Source organism: Macrosteles quadrilineatus, unplaced genomic scaffold, assembly GCF_028750875.1.
Source record: "Macrosteles quadrilineatus isolate MER2022 unplaced genomic scaffold, UCM_ALF_1.0 Scaffold_5__1_contigs__length_97177068, whole genome shotgun sequence".
Lineage (NCBI taxonomy): Eukaryota > Metazoa > Arthropoda > Insecta > Hemiptera > Cicadellidae > Macrosteles > Macrosteles quadrilineatus.
This window is the reverse complement of record NW_026542598.1, coordinates 9879645-9899398: the sequence shown is the minus strand read 5'-3', so window position 1 is coordinate 9899398 and position 19754 is coordinate 9879645. Positions and strand designations below refer to the sequence as shown.

Sequence of the window (19754 nt, the reverse complement as noted above, 5' to 3'; positions counted from 1 at the left end):
CAAGGCATCTCAATCATCCCACAAAATTTTACTTTTACTAGACATTCCATCCTCATGTTAAATTTGTAGCCAGTTTTTTAAATCAAAATCGTCTTAGTTGATGTGAGCCAATGACAGACTGTGCTGATCTAAATTACTTAATTCTGTCGAATACACAAACCATTTTACCAAGTCAAATTTAGGGAATGACTTTTGGTGAGCTATAGCAACTGTTATGACCCATCAACCTGGTCAGCAACAAAAAATAAGGTATAAAATAGAATTTTATAGACACTAGCACATTCTGTGACTGGCTCACACAACTATGTTCTTTTTTAATAAAAAAATTGGCTACAGCTGGTCCATATAAATGGGGATGTCTACTTCTAATTCAGTATCCAATAGTCAATGCTTTTACTATCTTCCTCAACTGCATCCTAGTTTCATGATTTAGTTATAGTGAAAGTAATAGAGACATAAACATGGCTTGGTACAACACACCTTTTAAATTTGTCACAACCATTCTGTGGTTACGTAGTGTCTCCAACTATGAAGTAATGACTGTGCCCTAATAGCTTTCCCTGGAGGATTGGTTAGTCGGCACAACACATATTAGATAGGACTTCATTGGTTTAAAACCTAGGATTTAGTTCTATAAAGAGTTGTTTTTAGCGAATTTCCCATAGAGGGAATAAGCTATTACTGTAGGTCTCATGGTAAGACCTAGCCCCATGATCGATTTACTCTTTCGTTTTGAGGTCTCCAGAGGCCCAACACTTCTAATTGAGAAGAGGTGCAGATGTTGGAGTAAACTGGTACAAAATCAACTATTTATTTACAAAACTCTTAGTCATTTCCCACTCTACACAGTAGAACCAGAAATGTATCAGTGTAAAACAGGAGATTTGAATACAAATCAGGAACCCCACCACAGTACCGACTTGAAGTGCCGATGTGGTTTATTTATCATCATATGTTTCAAGTACGTCAGCCAAATGTTCGTTGTCTCTTGGCTTCTTCAGCTGCTTTTTCCTTTGGTTCGGCTTCTTTCTCTTGTGTGCCGGCGTTACTTTCTTCAGACCGTGGTCTTGCATGGATCTGATTCCCTGAAAATTTTAAATTACTGTATTCTATGTTCCTACTGAAATAAAGGTGAATTAAACTGTTTATTTACTAGATACCAAATGAACCAATGAATAACGCCAGAATTTTCAATATTTCTGGAAGAGACGTAACTCATAAAAGAACACAAGGTAGATTTTTGTGATGTAGGTAAGGAGATATAGATAGAATAATAGACTAACCAACACAAGTAGACTTTTCATCCCATTGTAAATTTTAAAGCTTGTTTTTTGTGTCTAGTTCATGTCCGGTAACACTGACCTCTAGTGTCGTCGAAACTTTATTTCTATTATTTTAGGGTTAATTTTATGATTCATGCTTTGCTGCTTGGTTATATAACTAAGGGGCAAGTTATTGTTTATGATGATTTGAAGCATTTGAACTGAACTGACACACTGACCTATAAAATATGAAAAGTCACACTGAGCAACGCCATAATACGTCATGTACGTACGTCCACACTAATCGCTGGGCTAGACGAAATTTTGTTTCTATTAGTTTAGGGTTAATTTCATGATTTGTGCTTTACTATTTGGTTATACAGGGAGCGGCAAAATGATCTGACGGTTTTCTTTGCCGCCCTGTTAAACGAGTGATTGGCGGAGGGTGGTGGGAATAGGGGCGTTACAAAGCCTACGTGCGAACATTTTTAGTAGCCATGGACCTAGGGACAGCTGAGCACCATGCATTTGTAGTGGAAGTGTTTTTAAAAGTGACAATTCATGTGTAGCTATTCAGTAGGCATTTCAATGTGGGTCAAAGAAGAAAATTCCCAACTCAAAACACCATTTTGCTGTGGGTGGCCGGGTGGGTAGCTTTAGAGCTACTAGTTCAGCATTGAAACTAAAATCAACAGGCCATCCAAGGTCAGTCCGGACGCCAGAGAACGTCAAGAGAGTGAGGAAGGCCGTGTGGTGTGGTTGAAAGTGCGATTCGTCGCTCATAATGACTATTTTGTCACGTGTAAGTAAATCAATCACTTGTTCTGAAAATGAGATGCGCTTTATGTAACCACTGTGCTTCAACTGCTGCACGATTGCCATTTTGTATGAATGAAAGTGCGGGTCGTGCCGTACTCATACCGAGCGACCAGACATGTGCAGAGCTGCAGCTTATTTACGTGCAGGCCGCTAAGGACTAGCTTCCACACCTTCTCTCACTCTCTCGATGTTCTCTGGCGTCCGGGCTGACCTTGGACCTGTTGGACGTTTTTTCAATGTTGAACTAGTAGCTCTGAAGTTACCCACCCACAGCAAAATGGTGTTTCGAGTTGGGACTTTTCCCCTTGGGCCCACATTGAAACGTCTACGTAACTGCAGCTGAACAGCTACACAGGAATTGTCACTTTTAAAAAACACTTCCACTACAAATGCATGGTGCTCAGCTGTCCCTAGGTCCATGGCTACTAAAATGTTCGCACGTAGGCTTTGTAACGCCCCTGTTCCCACCACCCTCCACCACTCACTCGCTCAACAGGGCGGCAAAGAAAACCGTCAGATCATTTTGCCGCTCCCTGTATAACTAGGAGACCAGTTATTGTTTATGATTATATCATTTTATTTGGTTAAATGAGGTTTTAAATGACCGAAAACAAATTTTACACAAAACACGATCCCTACAGTTGAACGTACAGAACTAACAATAAAATTAGCCTCAGCTGTTCCATAAAGATGACAAATCTACAAAGGGAGGCAATGCCATAGCTTTTTTAAACTTTAGGGTTAAGAAAGGGTTTTAAGGTGGCGTCGTCCTGTAATCCAGATACTAGGAGGTCACGAATTGTGGATATTTATAGGCATGCACTGTGGATGTGATACACCCTGGTGTGGATTAACGTCCGCACTAGTGATCCTGATAATTAGACCAATTTGTATACCAAAGCACAGAAAACATACTACTATAACCCAGAATGCCAACCGCATGGTAAAAAGCATTAAGCGTTTTGAGAGAGCTTTGCCTGTCAATTCGTAGGCAGCGCCACCAGCGTTGCTATGCTGAGTGCATGACAGTAATGCTTTTTACCATGCGGTTGGCATTCTGGGTTATAGTAGTATGTTTTCTGTGACCAAAGGCAAAAACATGGTTCGGATTCCACTATAAACTAACTGTAGGTCCCTTAGTTGTCATTAGCTGTATGGGCTATTAATTAACAGCTCTGAATCTAAGGAATATGTCGGCCTTAAGTCACTAACAAGACTACAAGATAGCGCCACTCATCCTACACTAATATCCATTCATACTTGTTTTAAAATACCTACTTTCTATGGTCGCCATTTCACTGAAAAGTAAAGTAAAAGTAAGGTGAGTACTTTGACTATCCGCAGTACTATCCTGATGATTAGACCAATTTGTATATACAGAGGCAAAAATGTGGTTCGGATTCCACTATAAACTGTAGGTCCCTTAGTTGCCATTAGATGCATGGGCTATTAAATTAACAGCTGTGTCTAAGGAATGTTGGCCCTAAAGTATTAAAGTATAGTAAAGTATTAAAGGACTAACCTGCTTTTCCAAGTATTCTTCAATTTTCATGTCGTCCATATTTTCAACAGCGACTGACCTCCATAGTTTTTGAAACTCCTCGTCAATCGACATGTTTGCTGTTTTATCGTTGTAAAACATTATTTTCTTCTTATCCATTGGCCTTGTAATGTACACTATTTCATTTGCTAAGTGCTAAAAAATAAAAATTGATTGAATTAAAGAAGAGAAAAAGTGATGACAGAACATAAATAGTTAAACGGTAGCACCTTTGAAGTCTTACTGTTTAAAGTCTATTTATAGCAAATTTACCTGATTTTGAAAGGAAATTTTATGAGATAAGTCTATCTAGAGAGATATAGAATAAGGAGTATAGCAGCTAGCTTACCTTGAAGCTAGCTTGTAGCTTGAAGTAGGCTATAGAACATACAGAAGAGATACTGAACAAGCAATATTTTGTCCCCAGGGGGACTTTGTCAAGTGTACAGAAAAAGTCGTGGAAAGTAATTAAAAACAAAGGAGAGAGAAAAAAATAAAGATCTTCGATCATAAAACCCATTTAAACTGAATAAAATTGGTTTGTAAACTATTCATTTTTTTTAATTATCCAGTCAAAACATTTTTCCAACTGAAAACTGTAGTTGAAATTTGTATCTTGCTGTGGAAATGGATTGCTGTAAAACAACCAAAATGCTGGCCAGTATTTTCGCCGATTCAATGATGCCACCAGAAGGTCAAGATTTGACCGTTTGTTTTTGTGAATTGTTTTAGTAGTGGCTTATTTCAGTAGCTGATGGTAGAAGCTCTAGCCAACAACCCAAATATTGAGGTTAGCCAAGAGGAAAAGAAACTCTTTATACCACTTTCTCTACACTTGACAAAGTCCCCCGTGGGACGACTCCTTATTCTACAATTCAAAATCCTGGCCTAGAGCCTTTCCTTGAACAAAACTTAGAGTTTATTCACTCAGTAAATTTAGTACCGGTATACTTTTAGATTATTTTGGCATTAATAATGAAACCACAGATTTTGAGGAACAAACCTTTGTCACCGACCATGGTTAGCAACCAGACTATTGAATCACAAACTCACATCTTATCTCGAGATTTGGTGAATTCAAAATTAAAGATTTGCGTTAAACACATCACAAATACTGACCTTGAGGGATTTCTCACAATGTGGCAGAGATTCTTGCACATCCTCCAACATGATTCCACCCAACCCCTTCAGGTCATGCTGTTTGAGCAGTTTCAGCAGTCCCTTCTTGTCTTTGATCTTGAACGGTGCTTTGAAGATATACTTTCCCTCTTGGTTAACCTCAATCTTGGGGTTGTTGGCCAGAGCTTCTACCATCAACCACTGCAATAAGTCATCTCTTTTATTAATTAACAAATACAAATACACTGACTGTTAAGAAAATACTAGCCAAAGTTGTGGATTAGAAAATCATCTTTAGAGAAGATGGACAACTCGATTGTAGTCTTAAGTTGAATTTCAGCTTGCCCGATGATGGATTGCTGCAGTGTTCCATATATCAACTAAACAGCACAGTTAAAATACCAACTTTACCTGACCATTTCAGATTTAAATGACATTTCATCTAGACACCGTTACACCTCATAAAGTCTTTGTCCCTCATAAAGGCAAAGAAAAATTCTAAATTTCAACTTGATATCCCAACTAGTTTCAATATTACATCACAATAATTTTCGAAATATCAAAATCAATAGGCTATTTTGAGAATCTTGAAATTCTTCACATTTCTATTAAAATCAAAGAGTAAAATTTAAAAATATTTCATTTTAACTTTGTTACACTAAAATTGATTTTAAATGTTTTCTGACCTCTATGGTAGCCTAACCACAAAGATTTTAGAGCTTGGATGACTTCCCTTAACAGTGTTGTTCTTAGTTCCTGATCTGTCAAATGCAGGAAAGTCATTATTGAAGATGAACACATCAACTGACTGGGGTGTGGAAAAATGTAATGTTCACTGTTACTAAATTGAATCTGAAACTAACAAAAACAATTTATTTACCTGTTTGACTTTGCTGCCGACGTCCAGCTGATTAGTTTCATCGAGTATCTCTTCCAAGGTGAGGGGATGATCATCGCCTTGTTGATGCCTTGACTTCATGTGCTTCACTATCTTGGCAAGAACACCAAACTTGTATTGTGAGCTTCCTGCCATCGACTTGTAGCTGGAAGAGTTAACATGTTGTAATGTTTCAAACTTGTATTCCAAGTTTAACGCAGAACAAGTTTGTTAAAGGAACAAAATGTAACAAATTCTAATAAAAAAATTGGAGAACATTCAGTTGGTTTATTTCACCATAAGACTAAAGTTTTTCTTTGACAAAGTGCTTTGGAAAGTACAATATGACTTGGACAAAGCATTTCTGTACCGGTATGCACATTAAATAGGACTGGCAAAACGAACCTTATTTCTAGTTTTTGTTCAAAATTTATAGCAAAATGAATTGCTAGCAATGGCAAGACTCATTATTTCATTGCAGGTCAGGCATTAGAATACAGAAAATTAGGGATGAGTTAGTATTTAACAAAAGAAAACACATTGTTTTTTATTTAAATCAAAACATTTTTTTTTTTATTTAAAGTGTAAAACTTGTAGATACACATCAGTTTTGTAAATAGCTTACTATGACAATTATTTAATCAGTTGAAACACTAATTACTTATAACTTACCAATTATACCATTATCCAACATTAATAAGTTTCTCCATCCTAACTTGCATAGTAAATTGTACAAGTACCTACCTAACATAAAATATGGGCGTAGTAATAGAATAAAGGGTAATCAAAGCATAGGCTACGATACCTGACACCACCTCCAGAAGATGGTGTTGATGATGACGGTTTACTCTTTTTCTTTGGCTCATCTTTAGGAGTGGAAACAGTTTCACTTTTCTTCTTTTCAACACTGTAACAAAAACATCATATGTTACCTTTTAGCCTTCTATCACTACTTTATGTTTACAAGCCTCTCATCAAAGTATGCCGAGATACCTCAAAAAAGGGACAAACAAACATGATAGTTAGTAGGCCTAGTAAACTTTTGTCTTATTTATTTAAATTGACATGCTTGTGATTGTATGCATTTTATACAGCTTCGGTTTTTAACTAACATAACAGTACCTATAGGCCCACTGGTAGATACATTATAAACAGCACATATTCTAGAAAAAAGTTTAAAATCTGTCAAGACCAGATCTATAGGCCTACTTTAATGCAAAATTTAACAAATTGTATCTTAATTCTTATCGTACCTAACTTTGACTGTCCTTAACCTTTCATGGGTGTCTATGATTAACATGGTCGATGGCACAGAGTGTTTTTTATGGGTATTAAAACATTAAACAAACAATATAATTTTTACAGGCCTATATTAACACAAACTACTAAGCGAATTTCCATTTACCTGGCTGGATTTCTACAAAAAATATTCCCTAAAAATTGTCAGATTTATTTCCTATTCAATTAACATTAACTTTAGTGTGTACCTAGGTTTGCTGCTACGGGGAAGATATTGAGATGTGTGTTTTTTTTTCTATTGCAATGTCGATAGCTTAGCATTAAATAAACAAAATTTTCAAATTTGGTTTAAATATATCCATAAACAAGCAAACTACAACAGTTTACGGTATTTATTCTCTATAAGAATAACATATGAATTTTAAATTTAAAGTTTTTTTTTTATTAGGCCTATCTTTGTAACCGTTAGGCATAAAACAAGGCTTCAATATACAAAATTATTTCCTTTAATAAGCTCTACAAAATGGTCTGGAAAAAATTGTAACGACCCAAAACCCGTCGAGGGGTAAAAATCCATTTTTTATTAAGTTAATAATATTCTACTTTCGGGGTAAACCGTGTTTGCGTTGACAACGGCATCGAAGGGGCAGGTTGAGAAGGGTTCTACGTCATCGTAGAGGGGAGGACGCTAGTTACCTCTAGGGGCGATGGCGAAGAAGGGCTAGAAGAGCAGACCTCATGATCAGTTGCCTATCCGCTACAGACTCAACGTTACGTTTGCTGTTTGGAGGACAATCCAACAGTCATACTAAATTCTGGTCAGTTAAAGAGTTGGTTCCCCCATTCCTGGTAGAATCCTAAGGCATCAGGTGAGTGTGCTACCGAGTTTATTTGGTTTCATCTCATTTTTTGAGAAGATTTTCCAGACCCCTGTTGCCATAGTCCGATTATGGTAGTACGGGAACTCGTTCGAATAAACGTAGGTTTGTACCAAATTTCATCAAAATCGGTTAACTTTTGCTTGAGTTATCACGCTAAAGGACACGAAAAAGTAAATCGGTCCCGGGTCTAGGTCTTACCATGAGTCCTGCAGTAATAGGTTATTCCCTATATGGGAAATTCGCTAAAAGGTATGGAATCAATGTAGGCCTATAATTAATTATTAGGCTAGAGATTTTTCCTTTGAATCAATAAAAAACCTAAATTGACATAACCTTAGGCCTATTTAAAATATATAGAAAATAAATAGATAAAAGTCATAGGTGACACATATAAATACACTCGGAGAACCTAAACTTAGTAGTGTACATGTAGCGCAGCACAAGCGGTGGCACTTGGAATCGGGCTTCATGATACACGACTCTCAGGATTCAACTGTTTAATAAGTTAGGGGTAATACGGGGGATGGAGGAGTGAAATGATGTTCATTCGGTACCTAGAAACGCCTAGAAAGAGGCGTGTGTATAAGATAGACCTCTGACGTTTATTCTGAAAACTACCAGCCAGCGATAATAAAGCATATTTTTCTATAGCCTAAAAATAAATGTGCCCAGAGGAAAACTCTGTTGCAACACCTATGAAGGGTAACCGGTAATACCTATTAAGGGCCGTGTTTACACAAGGCCAAGTTAAGACTACGTTACCTGCGTCAGGAAACTGAACTTGAAATAACTTAGGCCCTACACTAACTTAAGGCAGAGAAACCGCATAGCCTACTGAAGTTCATTAATTTAATCGATTGTTAACTCATAGAGCGGAACCGATTTTTCCATAAAAAATCTTAGCAATATTTACATATCTAGGCCTAGGCCCAAACTGTTATCGATTGAATCAGATTGATTTATGCACCATTGATGCATTTAAATAATCTAGGCCTATATATATAAAATCCAATGAATGTTTGTTTGTTTGTCCTTTATGGACTCCGAAACCGCTCGACAGATTGTAATGAAACTTTCAGGCATTATTAAGCAATTATTATTAATTTTATTATTATTATTTAATTTTATTATTTAATTATTAAATTATTATTAATTATTATTAAGCATTATTATTCAAGGATGGTTTGTGTGAAGTTTGGTGCAGATCCATCAAAAGGGCTCCACCCCAGTGGCTCTGGAGTTTCCCATGTTAACCTTATGAGTACTCATATTTAAATGGAATTAAAGAATCTTAACAGCCAACTAAACAATTTGATTCTGTGATGTTCAATAGCTTTAAAATTTGTATAGGTTACCAACAGGCTGCAGCACTATTCAATTTTTTTGTATTTATGACAACAGCTAACTTCAACCTGGAGGCGAGTTAGCGTAGCGAACAAGCTCCAACCTAAATGTAGGAGTGAGCATAGGGAATAAATTTCGACCAGGACATGATTGAGCCATGCGAACGAGCTAATCTTTCAAATGAACAAGCATTTGACATAAAACCACATTAGGACAGGACAAAGTCTGTCGGGCCAGCTAGTAAAACAATAAAAATGCCTTTATTTAGCAAGCTTTCCTCAGTACATACTGCTTTACAGGATAACTCTTGTCAATTCACTCAGAGGCGGTTCTAGGACCTTGCCAAGGGGGGGGGGGCTACAGGGGGGCTTGGGGGGTGTGGAAAACCCCACAATAAAGCAGGGGGGTCCCGGGGTGGGAAAATTTTGAATTTTCAAAGCCGTTCGGTGACTTTCTAAAGCAATTTTTAACACCTAGAAGCGTGCACAACTGTCCATAAACTCTCATTTCACCTGTTGTTTGTCATGAGCAAATAGACATAATAAAAATTAAACTATGACGATTGCATTCATTAATTTCAATACATACTGTAGACGACGGCCATATCCTCCTAAAAGCCGTTGGGTGACTTTCTACAGCCAGTTTTAACCTCTAGAACTGTGTGCAAAACCTCCCATTTTCCCATTATTATTTGTCATGAGTAAGTATAGGCATTTTTAAAACTAACTATGACGATTGCATTCATAAATCTCAAAACGTATTGTAGGCTACGGCCATATCCCCCTAAGAGTTGTTTACTAACTTTCTAAAGCCATTATTAATGTCTACATCTGTACAAAAACCTCCCATTTTTCACCCGTTATTTGTCTTTGTTAAGAGCAAGTAGACATTTTAAAAATCAAACTATGACGAATTTCGTGAATTTCAAAACATAGGCCTACTGTAGATGAATAAAGTCATTTCTCCTAAAAGCCGTTTGGTGACTTTATAAAGCCATTTCTAACGTCTAGAACTGTGCCCAATTGTTCTAAAACCTTCCATTTCACCTGTTATATGTCACGAAAAACAAGTAGGCAGACACGTTTTTTAACCTTACGTTTTTATCAATTTCATAGATCTGTCACATTAGTATAGTATCGAATTCAGTAATAGCATTGACTATATAAACTTTAACACTAGCCTAGTCAATGATAATAGGCTACTGGCTACTGGTGCTACCACTGTTTGCTGATTGATGCCTGTGTAAAGTTAGTGGCTAGCAGACAATTTGACAACTAACTATGGAACATCAGGAAATCAGCTGTTTCCCCGTCCTCGCTCGCGCGCTAGATGCTCCCACCTTGGCCCTAACTTAGCATGTCAACAGCTGACTGCTGTAAAAATATGATCATGCGTACAACTTTCCATAGCGTAATTTTGTTTTATTCGTTGTGCTACAGTGGAGTCCCGATAATCCGAACTTCGGTAATCCGAAAGTCCGCTTAATCCGAAACCAAAAAATATATTTTTTAATTAAAAAAAAAATTTTGAAAATTTTTTGAATTTTTTTGAAATTTTTTGAAATTTTTTTCAAAATTTTTTGAAATCTTTTTCGAAATTTTTGCAATTTTTTTCGAAACTTTTTGAAGTTTTTTGGAAAGTTTTTGAATTTTTTTATTAAACTTTTGACACAGTTAGCTGTACCTCGTCAAAGTATTCTGTAGCGGCTGGGCGAGATAGACTTTTTTGTAGAGTATTTTAGTAAATTAATATTACACCATTTTTGTTATTACCGTAACATTTTACATTTTCGTCCGCCAAATCACAAATGGATTTTACTAAGTGATAATGCTGCAGCCAATAGGTCTAGCCTTAAGTAATGTGAAAAACAATCCCGGGCTCGTGCCTGCGTCCGAAAAAAAGTAGTAAGAATAAGACAAAAAAATTTCAAAAAAAAAAAAAAATTCAAAAATTTTTTTTTTTTTTAATTAAACAAAATAAAAAAAAACAAAAAAACGTTTAATCCGAAATATTCGGTAATCCGAAATGGGCCCGGTCCCAACCATTTCGGACTAACGGGACTCTACTGTATATTGTCCACAAAGTTAATCTATGAGGAACTTAATACTGCTCCTGCCATCACTTATTAAGTAAAATAAAAACTAGGCCTACATTGATGTCTGTATGACATTGCGTGTTTTAAGGACGAAATGCACGTTTAAATTTATTTTTTTCAGGGTCCAAGGGGGGGCTTTAGCCCCTGTAGCCCCCCCCCCCCTTGGAACCGCCACTGAATTTACTTAAGTTACTTTTGCCGCACGGTTATATTTCCGCACACCAGTATTACAACAAAACAACACAAAAAAGTGTGCTTTTGATTATGCACCTTATCCGTTACACTTGGAAATGGATTGGTAGCATTTAAAGATACTAACTTACGCCTACGATCAGCTGGTAAAGCGTTTCACTTCGTTCAATGTTTGGATTTAAACTAGGGCCTTACCTAAAACGTGTTGTAACTTACAGTTTTTGAAAGACTTAATTATTTACCTATTTGATTTATAGGCCTAGTAACTAACTTATAGGAAAAATTATGGAATGTGTAAGTTAACACGTAAGTGCAAACTGCCTTTCCACTTCACCCACTAGTCACACAAATAAGTGACTAACTTATTATTAAGTTCCTAACTAAAATAAGCTTAAGCCTACTTACGTGGGTGTTGACAAAGCTCTCTTCTTGAAAAGTTCACGTTCCCTCAGTAAAGCTGGATCCATGGTTATTAGCTTAAATTCTTTAGTAGCCTATTTTGAAATAATGCGAAGCCTATGATATCGAACACTCAAACCATAAACTATGTATCAATAAAATAGTAACCTTGGGCTACCACACATTATTCACAATTGAGACCACTTCCTAGGCCTAGGCTAAATTGAAAGTTCAATGAATGGAATAAAACCAAATAACTAGCAAAGCAACAACAACAAGACAAGAGGAAAGAATTAGTTAATTCTTAATATCAACAAACGGCCAACGGGACGTTGGGACGTAAAAGTAAAAGTAAACGTAAACAAACACTAATAAAAATAAAAAACACTAAACAGCAGCAGCTGCAGCAGCAGCAGAGCAGGAGCAGGAGGGGTCGATTTCCGGACAGGCTCACGGGAGCCATCCGTGACGCCATATTGATGGTCCGTAGACTCATGACGGCATAAGTTTTAGAGGTCATATTCATGGTTCGTAGATCCAATGACGTTTTAATTAGTTTAAAAATTAATTATATAACTTTTTAATTGTAAAACCAAACTGTCATAACCTAACCAAACTTGCTGATAACGAAAAATATCTAATGAAGATTTACTAATCAAAAAAAGTTCTGTGACAAAAATTGACAAACTCTACTTGCTCAAAATTTTAAAGCATTGAGTTAAATGTAACCCTTCGCACTATAGGTCACTGTTGCTTGGCAAGGAAACAGTGACCCAGCTCGGTCACCGACTTGGTTGTGTGACTCGTCGTCGTCAGGCATTACTTCAAATGGAGCAGTTCAAACATGGTGGCCATGAGTTCCCACTGGGACATTGTGACTAGGGTCACTGCACGCACATTGTTCTGAACAAGTGAAGATTTTGTATAAGCAGTTTGTTTAAAGTCAGGTTTTCCTAGGCGCGGAAGTGGAGAGCGGAGAGAGGAACGCGGAGAGCGGACTCCACTTGTCTTAGGTAATTTAATGTTACTGTTTTCCTAGAAGTGGAACGGAACACCATGTTAATCTCTTTCCCGCTCTCCGCGTTCCTCTCTCCGCTTCCGCGCCTAGGAAAACCCAGCTTACGTGGAGCAATGATGTGTGAAAGTGGTAATAGATGAAGGGACGGAAGTTATACACGGTGCGATGGTAGGAAGTCCAAGTGTTCCATGTCCATGTGTTAGTAGGGTTTGAGACTGAGAATAGTTTAAATTAAGGATCTGTGTCAGCAAATCGCACCACCAGTAAAAATTACCCCGCCGCAGCAAACCTGCAAACCAAGCGAGTTTCCATTTACCGAGCTGAATTTATACTAAAATATCCCCTTTAAGTTGTCAGATTTATTTCCTATTTAAATAACATTAATTTTAATGAATACTTATAGGTTTGCTGCTAGAGGGAAGGAATTGATTTTTTTTATTGAAATGTTGATAGCTTAGATAAAAATAAACAAAATTGCCAAATAAAAAATATATCCATAAACAAGCAAACTACAGAAGACTTCTGTAGTGTTTTGTTCTCTTTGTTTTGTTCACTTAGTGTTTTGTTCTCCATAAGAATATTATGGGAATTTGTAATTTACAATGTTTATCTCCATAACCGTTTAACTTAGGCATACAGCAATGTCAGCAACGCTTCAATGTACAAAATTATTTATTTTAAGCTCTACAAAATGGTTAGGAAAGAATTAAATTTAGTGTTTTTAGTGTAAACCATGTGATAAACCAATTTTCACGCCATAATCCCTCATAAACCCCTGTTAAAATCAAATCAAATCCATTTATTGCCATCAACATTATAAATACATGTATAGCAACGTCATACAATTTCATCACAGTATATCCATTAACCTACTTAATATGTTCTACAAATTCTTTGACCTTATACACACATAAATCACACAAAATCTTTCTAATAGTAAATTTAAATTGTCGTATTTCAAGACATTTAATGTGAGCAGGTAACATATTATACAATCTTTTCCAAATTCACTAAAGTTATTGATTGTGGTCATAAAATTACATTGGTTTGGACGGAGAAAAGTGTTTTGTCTGGTAAAATGGTTATGAACTGAATCATTTGTAGGGAAATCTCTAATATTATTTTTAATATACAGTAAACAATCTAAAATGTAAAGAGAAGTGACAGTTAAAATTCCAAGTTTCTTGAATAATCCCATAATCCGATCGGGCTAGTTCGAAAACTCGTTTGAATAAACGTAGGTGTACACGTCTGTACCAAATTTCATTGAAATCGGATAATTTTTGCTCGATTCATCGTGCTAACGGACATATATATATATATATATATATATATATATATATATATATATGAACTTGAACGGAGGGTCTTTTGGAGCTATGGGGACCTCAAAACGAAAAAGTAAATCGGTGCCAGGCCTAGGTCTCACCATGAGACCTACGGTTTAGCTTATTCACTATATAGGAAATTTGCTAAAAAAAAAAACAAATCTAAACAAGCACAGCGATACGAGAAGAGGTAAAAGAGGAAGAAGATCGGAAAAGATTTATTTGTGAAGTAGAAAAGCACCCATGTCTCTGGGTTATGGTACGGCAGCCTCTAACTCCAAGCCGCGGCCTTCGAAGCGGCAACGTCGTAAGTAGGGTTGTAACAGCTGTTTTGTTTGGATGCAACTAATGTTGATTTGGGGAATTTTTCAAGAATACGAAAGCTTGGTTGCTGGGCTATGAAAATATTGGCCCACTTTAAAAGTGCAAAAATTGATTTTCAATTTAAATTGTAATGGTTTTCAATTCTATATGTTTTATTTTCAATCTTTTAATACATGTATGTTTATAAATTTTAATTAATAATACGTGAAATAATGAGCTGGTGTCACCTTTCTGCCATGTTATCTTATGGGACGTCTGGTGCTAGACAACACCACCTGCGACGTTGCCAATTCTATCAAGCCGCGGCCTGGAGTTAAAGGGGGCCGTGTCTCTAGGTTGCTAACAAAAATAACAGTCAATTTGTAGTGACCAACACAGTGGCTACGGTCACAGTGATCTAGTGTAAAGGTGGCCTAAAACAACATGGGCCACAGCCTGGGTCACTTCCTGGTCACAGTGACCTAGTGTGAAGGCGGCCTAACGTAAGATGTACAGTCAAGAAGTAATCGCATTCTAAGCTAAATCTCTGACAAAAAGTTCGTGTCTCCGGTGGGATTCGATCCGGCAATCCTCAGTTCATCAGCCTGATACACTATCCACTATTCCATCAATACCGTAGGCTCTACATTAGTCGCAGTTAGTCTGGGAGCGCGGACCCTTGTGTACTAATCGTCCCCCACGCCAAAGCCATGAACACAGCGCTGAGGCGCTGAACAACCCCAGAGAGCCGTGTGGGCCAGATGTTTTTGGAAATGAGCAATAAACACTCCCCTCTACACCCCTGCTTTAGCACAGCCGCGCGCCCAGACTAGCTGCGACTACTGTACGCCGTATCGTTGCTGTACTAACAGTGGTGTTCCGGGTTCCCTCAAAGAGGGGGTTGTGCGTGTGTTGGCATCGGTTTGCCGAGGGAAATGCTTACCTTTGCACTACTCAATCCCGAACTCCTACTCTATCCTGAACTCCTGCATCAATCTTTGCATGTTTCCAAACTTTCTATTTATTGCATTGTTATTTATTTTTGTTAATATAGTCTATCCTGTTGTTATTGTTATATCTTGTACCTGTACAGAGTTTATTATATTGTTATTTTTCTGCATGTTTCATCTGTTTTCTTGAAGTTTATTCTGCCTCTTTACTGAAGTTTCACTCGGCTACTGTTTTGCATCATTGTATTGTTCATATACTGGTTTTGTTTTTCGAACACTGTATCTCGTTTTGTCAACTTGCTCAGATAGTTTGTTATTTATAGTTGTTACTTATAGTTTGTTATTCATAGTTAGTTATTTATAGTTTGTTATTTATAGTTGTTATTTATCTTTTTATGTCTTGTTTTGAAGTTTTGTTTTCCAGTTTTTTTTCACTACTCTTGTACTGACCTGTGATTTTTTTTTCTGCTTCTGATGTAAGATTATTGTATTTACATGTAAAAATGGTGCATCCGTTAATTAATAAAATAAATAAAGAAGAGATTGACGTCACGTCATGAGAGCCGATAGAATTGTGCGTCATGTAGCGTCCCGTGAGCCTTGCGTAAACTGGACCCTTTCCGTAATGGTGGGCAGATTTTCCCATCCTTGTTAGTCAGTCGTGACGTCACGTTGATTCGATCGATTCGGGAAGTCGATGTAGTTCTAAATATCGTCTATCGATATTTGATCGTTATTCGCGTCGAATTCGTTAACATAACATCATGTTTGATGGTTATGGTTGTAGGTTGTTATTAATGTAGGTTTAGGTTGTTTCTCTACAATCTATGAATATGAAGTATGATTGTGATAGTCACAGTAGAAAACGCTTTTAAATTTAAGTTATAGAACGGTCTGTAAATTAAATTTACCGCTCATATGCAAATCTAATTGTATTATCGGTAATAAGGAGCTTATAACCAAGTTGGACTTGGCTTGTGACCAAGTAAAAGATAAACAAGAACTTGAAGCTATTATAGTATTATACAGGTTATGGCCAAAATCCTGCTTACAAGCACGCCTGCAAACAAATTTGCTATACGTAGATACTTCGGTTTCTTGCAATTTTAATAGAAAATTGGTCGTATGTATTAACAAAGTGTAATTTCGTTTCCACTTGATCACCATCATTATTATCTTCTGTTGCCTCCATTTAAAATCCTCTAATAGGCCTAGGCCTAAGTTAATACTTAAGTCATAGAAATATAAAATGTATAATTTAAGTTAAACTAGGCCTTGGCCTATCCAGAAAACAACTTCTCGTAATTTAAGTACGGGTATAAATTAAAAATTAAACTAGTGATTGAGTTATATCTGAAAACACGATTAACAACTTTTCTTTCGTTACGCTTGTCGACATTACATGCAATCCAACCAAACAAAAACAAAGAAAGAACCAAAGAACGAGAATCTAGAGTCCTGAACCTAACCAAGCAAGATTCGAGAAAGAAGATGGAATAGTGATGTGCGATACGTATCGTATCGTATCGGAATATCGCGATACGCGAGGGACGATACGATATTTCGATACGATATTTGAAAAACGATACGTATCGTATCGCCTAAAACGATATTTGTATTTATATCGGCACATAGAGCGATACGATTCATGTCAAAACGATATTTTTAAGCTTTTTTGCGCAGGCCGAGCAAACTGCAAAATCTGTACTCTGTGGATGTGTAGTTTGAAATAGGAGTTTTTTATGTCTGTATTTTTGGTTTTTACTTGATAATGTACCAGTCCCATCCACTGAGCTAAAATTATAACTGGAGGTAGCACAGCCATGGCAGAAGTCTGTCAAAAGCGTGTCGCTGATTTTGTTAGGTTGGTATAGCAGTGGGTTTTCTTATCATAGCAATAACATGGCTTCTTATAACTAGGTTGGTATAGCAGTGAGTTTTCTTGTCATAGCAATAACATGGCTTCTTATGACATGACACCCGCCTCACGCAAACATGGCGGCTGGCGACACGCATCTTTGACATTCAGTGCTACCTCCAGTTAGATTGATAACTCAGTGATCCCATCCCAGTCCATTTCCACTAGCGTGCTATGGCTATCTGGCAGTCTGGCACTAGCAGTGCAGACTGCAACTGGAGTCTAAACCTTCGCTAAATCATCACGATGTTGTCCCCTGGCGCTGCGGAGTGGGGGAAATGATTCTCCCTCCACCTCCCCTCTAGACGGCTTCCAAACAAGCCCGCGTTGTTTTACATGCATATCATATACCTTATGCTGCAGTTTTTCAATAAGTTAAAAAATGAATATTTATAAAATTAAACTGTCATAAGCTAACCTAACCAACCAAACATGCTGATTATATAAAAAAATATATAAAATAATAATCGAATGAAGGTTTACTAATCGAAAAAATAGTTATGTTCATAAAATAAAATTAGAAATGCCTTGAATTCAATTTTAGAATTTATTAATTATAAAATTAAACTGTCATAACCTAACCAAACTAACCAAACTTGCTGATAATGAAAAATCGAACAAGGTTTACTAATAGAAAAAAAAATAGTTCTAAAATTATAATGGCTCAAATTGAATTTTATAATGTTTTAATTAACAAATTAAACTGTCATAACCTAACCAAACTAACCAAACTTGCTGATAATGCAAAAATCTTAGACAAAAAATTAGTGGTACCGAGAGGATTCGAACCTGGTACCTTCAGATCCTCAGCCCGGCACGTTATCCATTAGACCACCGAGGCCGGTGTCTACAAACCGTATCGTTGCGGTAATGGTGTTCCCTCAGCCAATAGAATGCTTTGCTTCCCCCACTCCGCAGTGCCAGGGGACAACATCGTGATGATTTAGCGAAGAGACTCTAGTCAGACTGCAGACTGCAGAATGTGGGAACTGTCTGTGGCTGTGGCAATTACATTAATGTATCTGCAATCCTAAAATGCTATGGGAAGGATAGGGAAACAGGTCCAAGACGTAGGGAGTTGTGAAGGAAGTAGTAAAGGCGAGCGGTGTGGAGTGTGGAAATGGAAATATGTATCTGCAATACTAAGACTGTTTTCAGAGTAAACTAATGATTTTCCTCGAGCAAAGCTTGGTCCCCAGGTACTTATATAAATTTGCCGTTTCTAGGTTAGGTAGGAGAGGGGGGAAACGATACGATACGTATCGTTTTTCGATATTTTTGACGATACGATTCGCGTATCGCGATACAGACGCCCGATTCGATACGGCGATACGATATTTTTTTCCGATACGTATCGTATCGCTGTATCGCGATACGCGTCCGTAGATGGAAGCGTTTCGTTTCAGCGATTCTCAAGTAAAGTAAATTAGGGGTATTCGATATCGACTATTGACTTGTGGAGCTATGCGATACCAGTACGATAACTGCATCGCATCAACGATGACGTCACGACTGACTAACAAGGATGGGAAAATCTGCCCACCTTCCGTAATTCCGTCTGTCTTCCTTCGTCTTGCCTCCTGCGAGCCTTTCAAGACCGGAAAATGCCGCGCGTCTGCGCATGCGCAAGTAAGCGTTATTCGTATCACTTGTAACAGCTGCAGCTGTTTCAGAAAATCACACTAGTATCTTCACTGCAACTCTTGCAACAATCTACTTGAAACTGGAACGGTTCTCCCGCGCTTAAACTCCAAACCATTTAATTACTGTAACTGAATGAAGAATTTTACAGATTATGTTTATGTATGTGTTACATTACTTACTGTAACCTCTGGCACCTCCTTTATTTTATAAAACAAATTTTAAGTAACCTGGGTGGGCTACGTTACCGTTATCATCTATTCATCTATCTTCAATTGTACCCAAACATGTTTTCCAAAAGAGAAGATCCCAATTCTCATTTCATTTTTAATGGTCTAAGCTTTTTAAGAATTATTCATTATTGGAATCTTGTTTTCAATGAAATTTATAACAAAATGTAAATGTTCAACAACGCTAATACATAATAATTTATTTTATTCACTAGCGCTTTCAGAAACTAGGTTTCCATTCAAAAGCGCTAGTGAATAAAACAAATTATTTTATTGGCCTTGCCTTGTTGAACATAGCTGGCTTATTAATTGGAATCCTTCTGTACTTCTCGTCCATAAACTAAAAATAAACTTTTCCACATAAACTACAAAGTACTCCAGTGTTATTGATGTCTTCCATTACTCGTATTTCTCAGAATTTTCGCATTGAAGAAGGAGCACATCATCGATAATAAATGACCTCCGCAACACAGCAGCAATCAAAATCTATCAATAACATTAACCCCAACTTCAACTCAGACATAACTCGATCATAACATAAAGAATAACAAACGATATGAATAATAATTATGTTATGAGGAACTAGTTGCAGTTGCAGT

The 19754-nt window shown here is 37.0% G+C and overlaps 1 protein-coding gene across 1 annotated transcript; it reads right to left on the bottom strand.

The window, feature by feature from the left end:
* Positions 1–795: 795 nt before the first annotated feature.
* On the bottom strand, positions 796–12029 carry LOC128994743 (transcription initiation factor IIE subunit beta-like). Its single transcript, XM_054419498.1, has 6 exons — positions 11774–12029; positions 6423–6524; positions 5621–5783; positions 4741–4941; positions 3604–3777; positions 796–1085 (listed from the first exon to the last, which is right to left on the bottom strand). Exons 1-6 carry the CDS (start codon positions 11833–11835, stop codon positions 939–941), a joined length of 849 nt encoding a protein of 282 aa, XP_054275473.1. The 5' UTR covers positions 11836–12029; the 3' UTR covers positions 796–938.
* Positions 12030–19754: the final 7725 nt, after the last annotated feature.

Bases quoted from the DNA above. Each gene is read 5' to 3' on its own strand.
- LOC128994743 (XM_054419498.1), bottom strand. From the start codon at position 11,835: ATGGATCCAGCTTTACTGAGGGAACGTGAACTTTTCAAGAAGAGAGCT. The intron at 4,942-5,620 runs GTAAATAAATTG...GACTTATTGCAG, and splicing joins TCGGCAGCAAAGTCAAACAG to TGGTTGATGGTAGAAGCTCT. The intron at 1,086-3,603 runs GTTAGTCCTTTA...TAAAATTTTCAG, and splicing joins AAGAATACTTGGAAAAGCAG to GGAATCAGATCCATGCAAGA.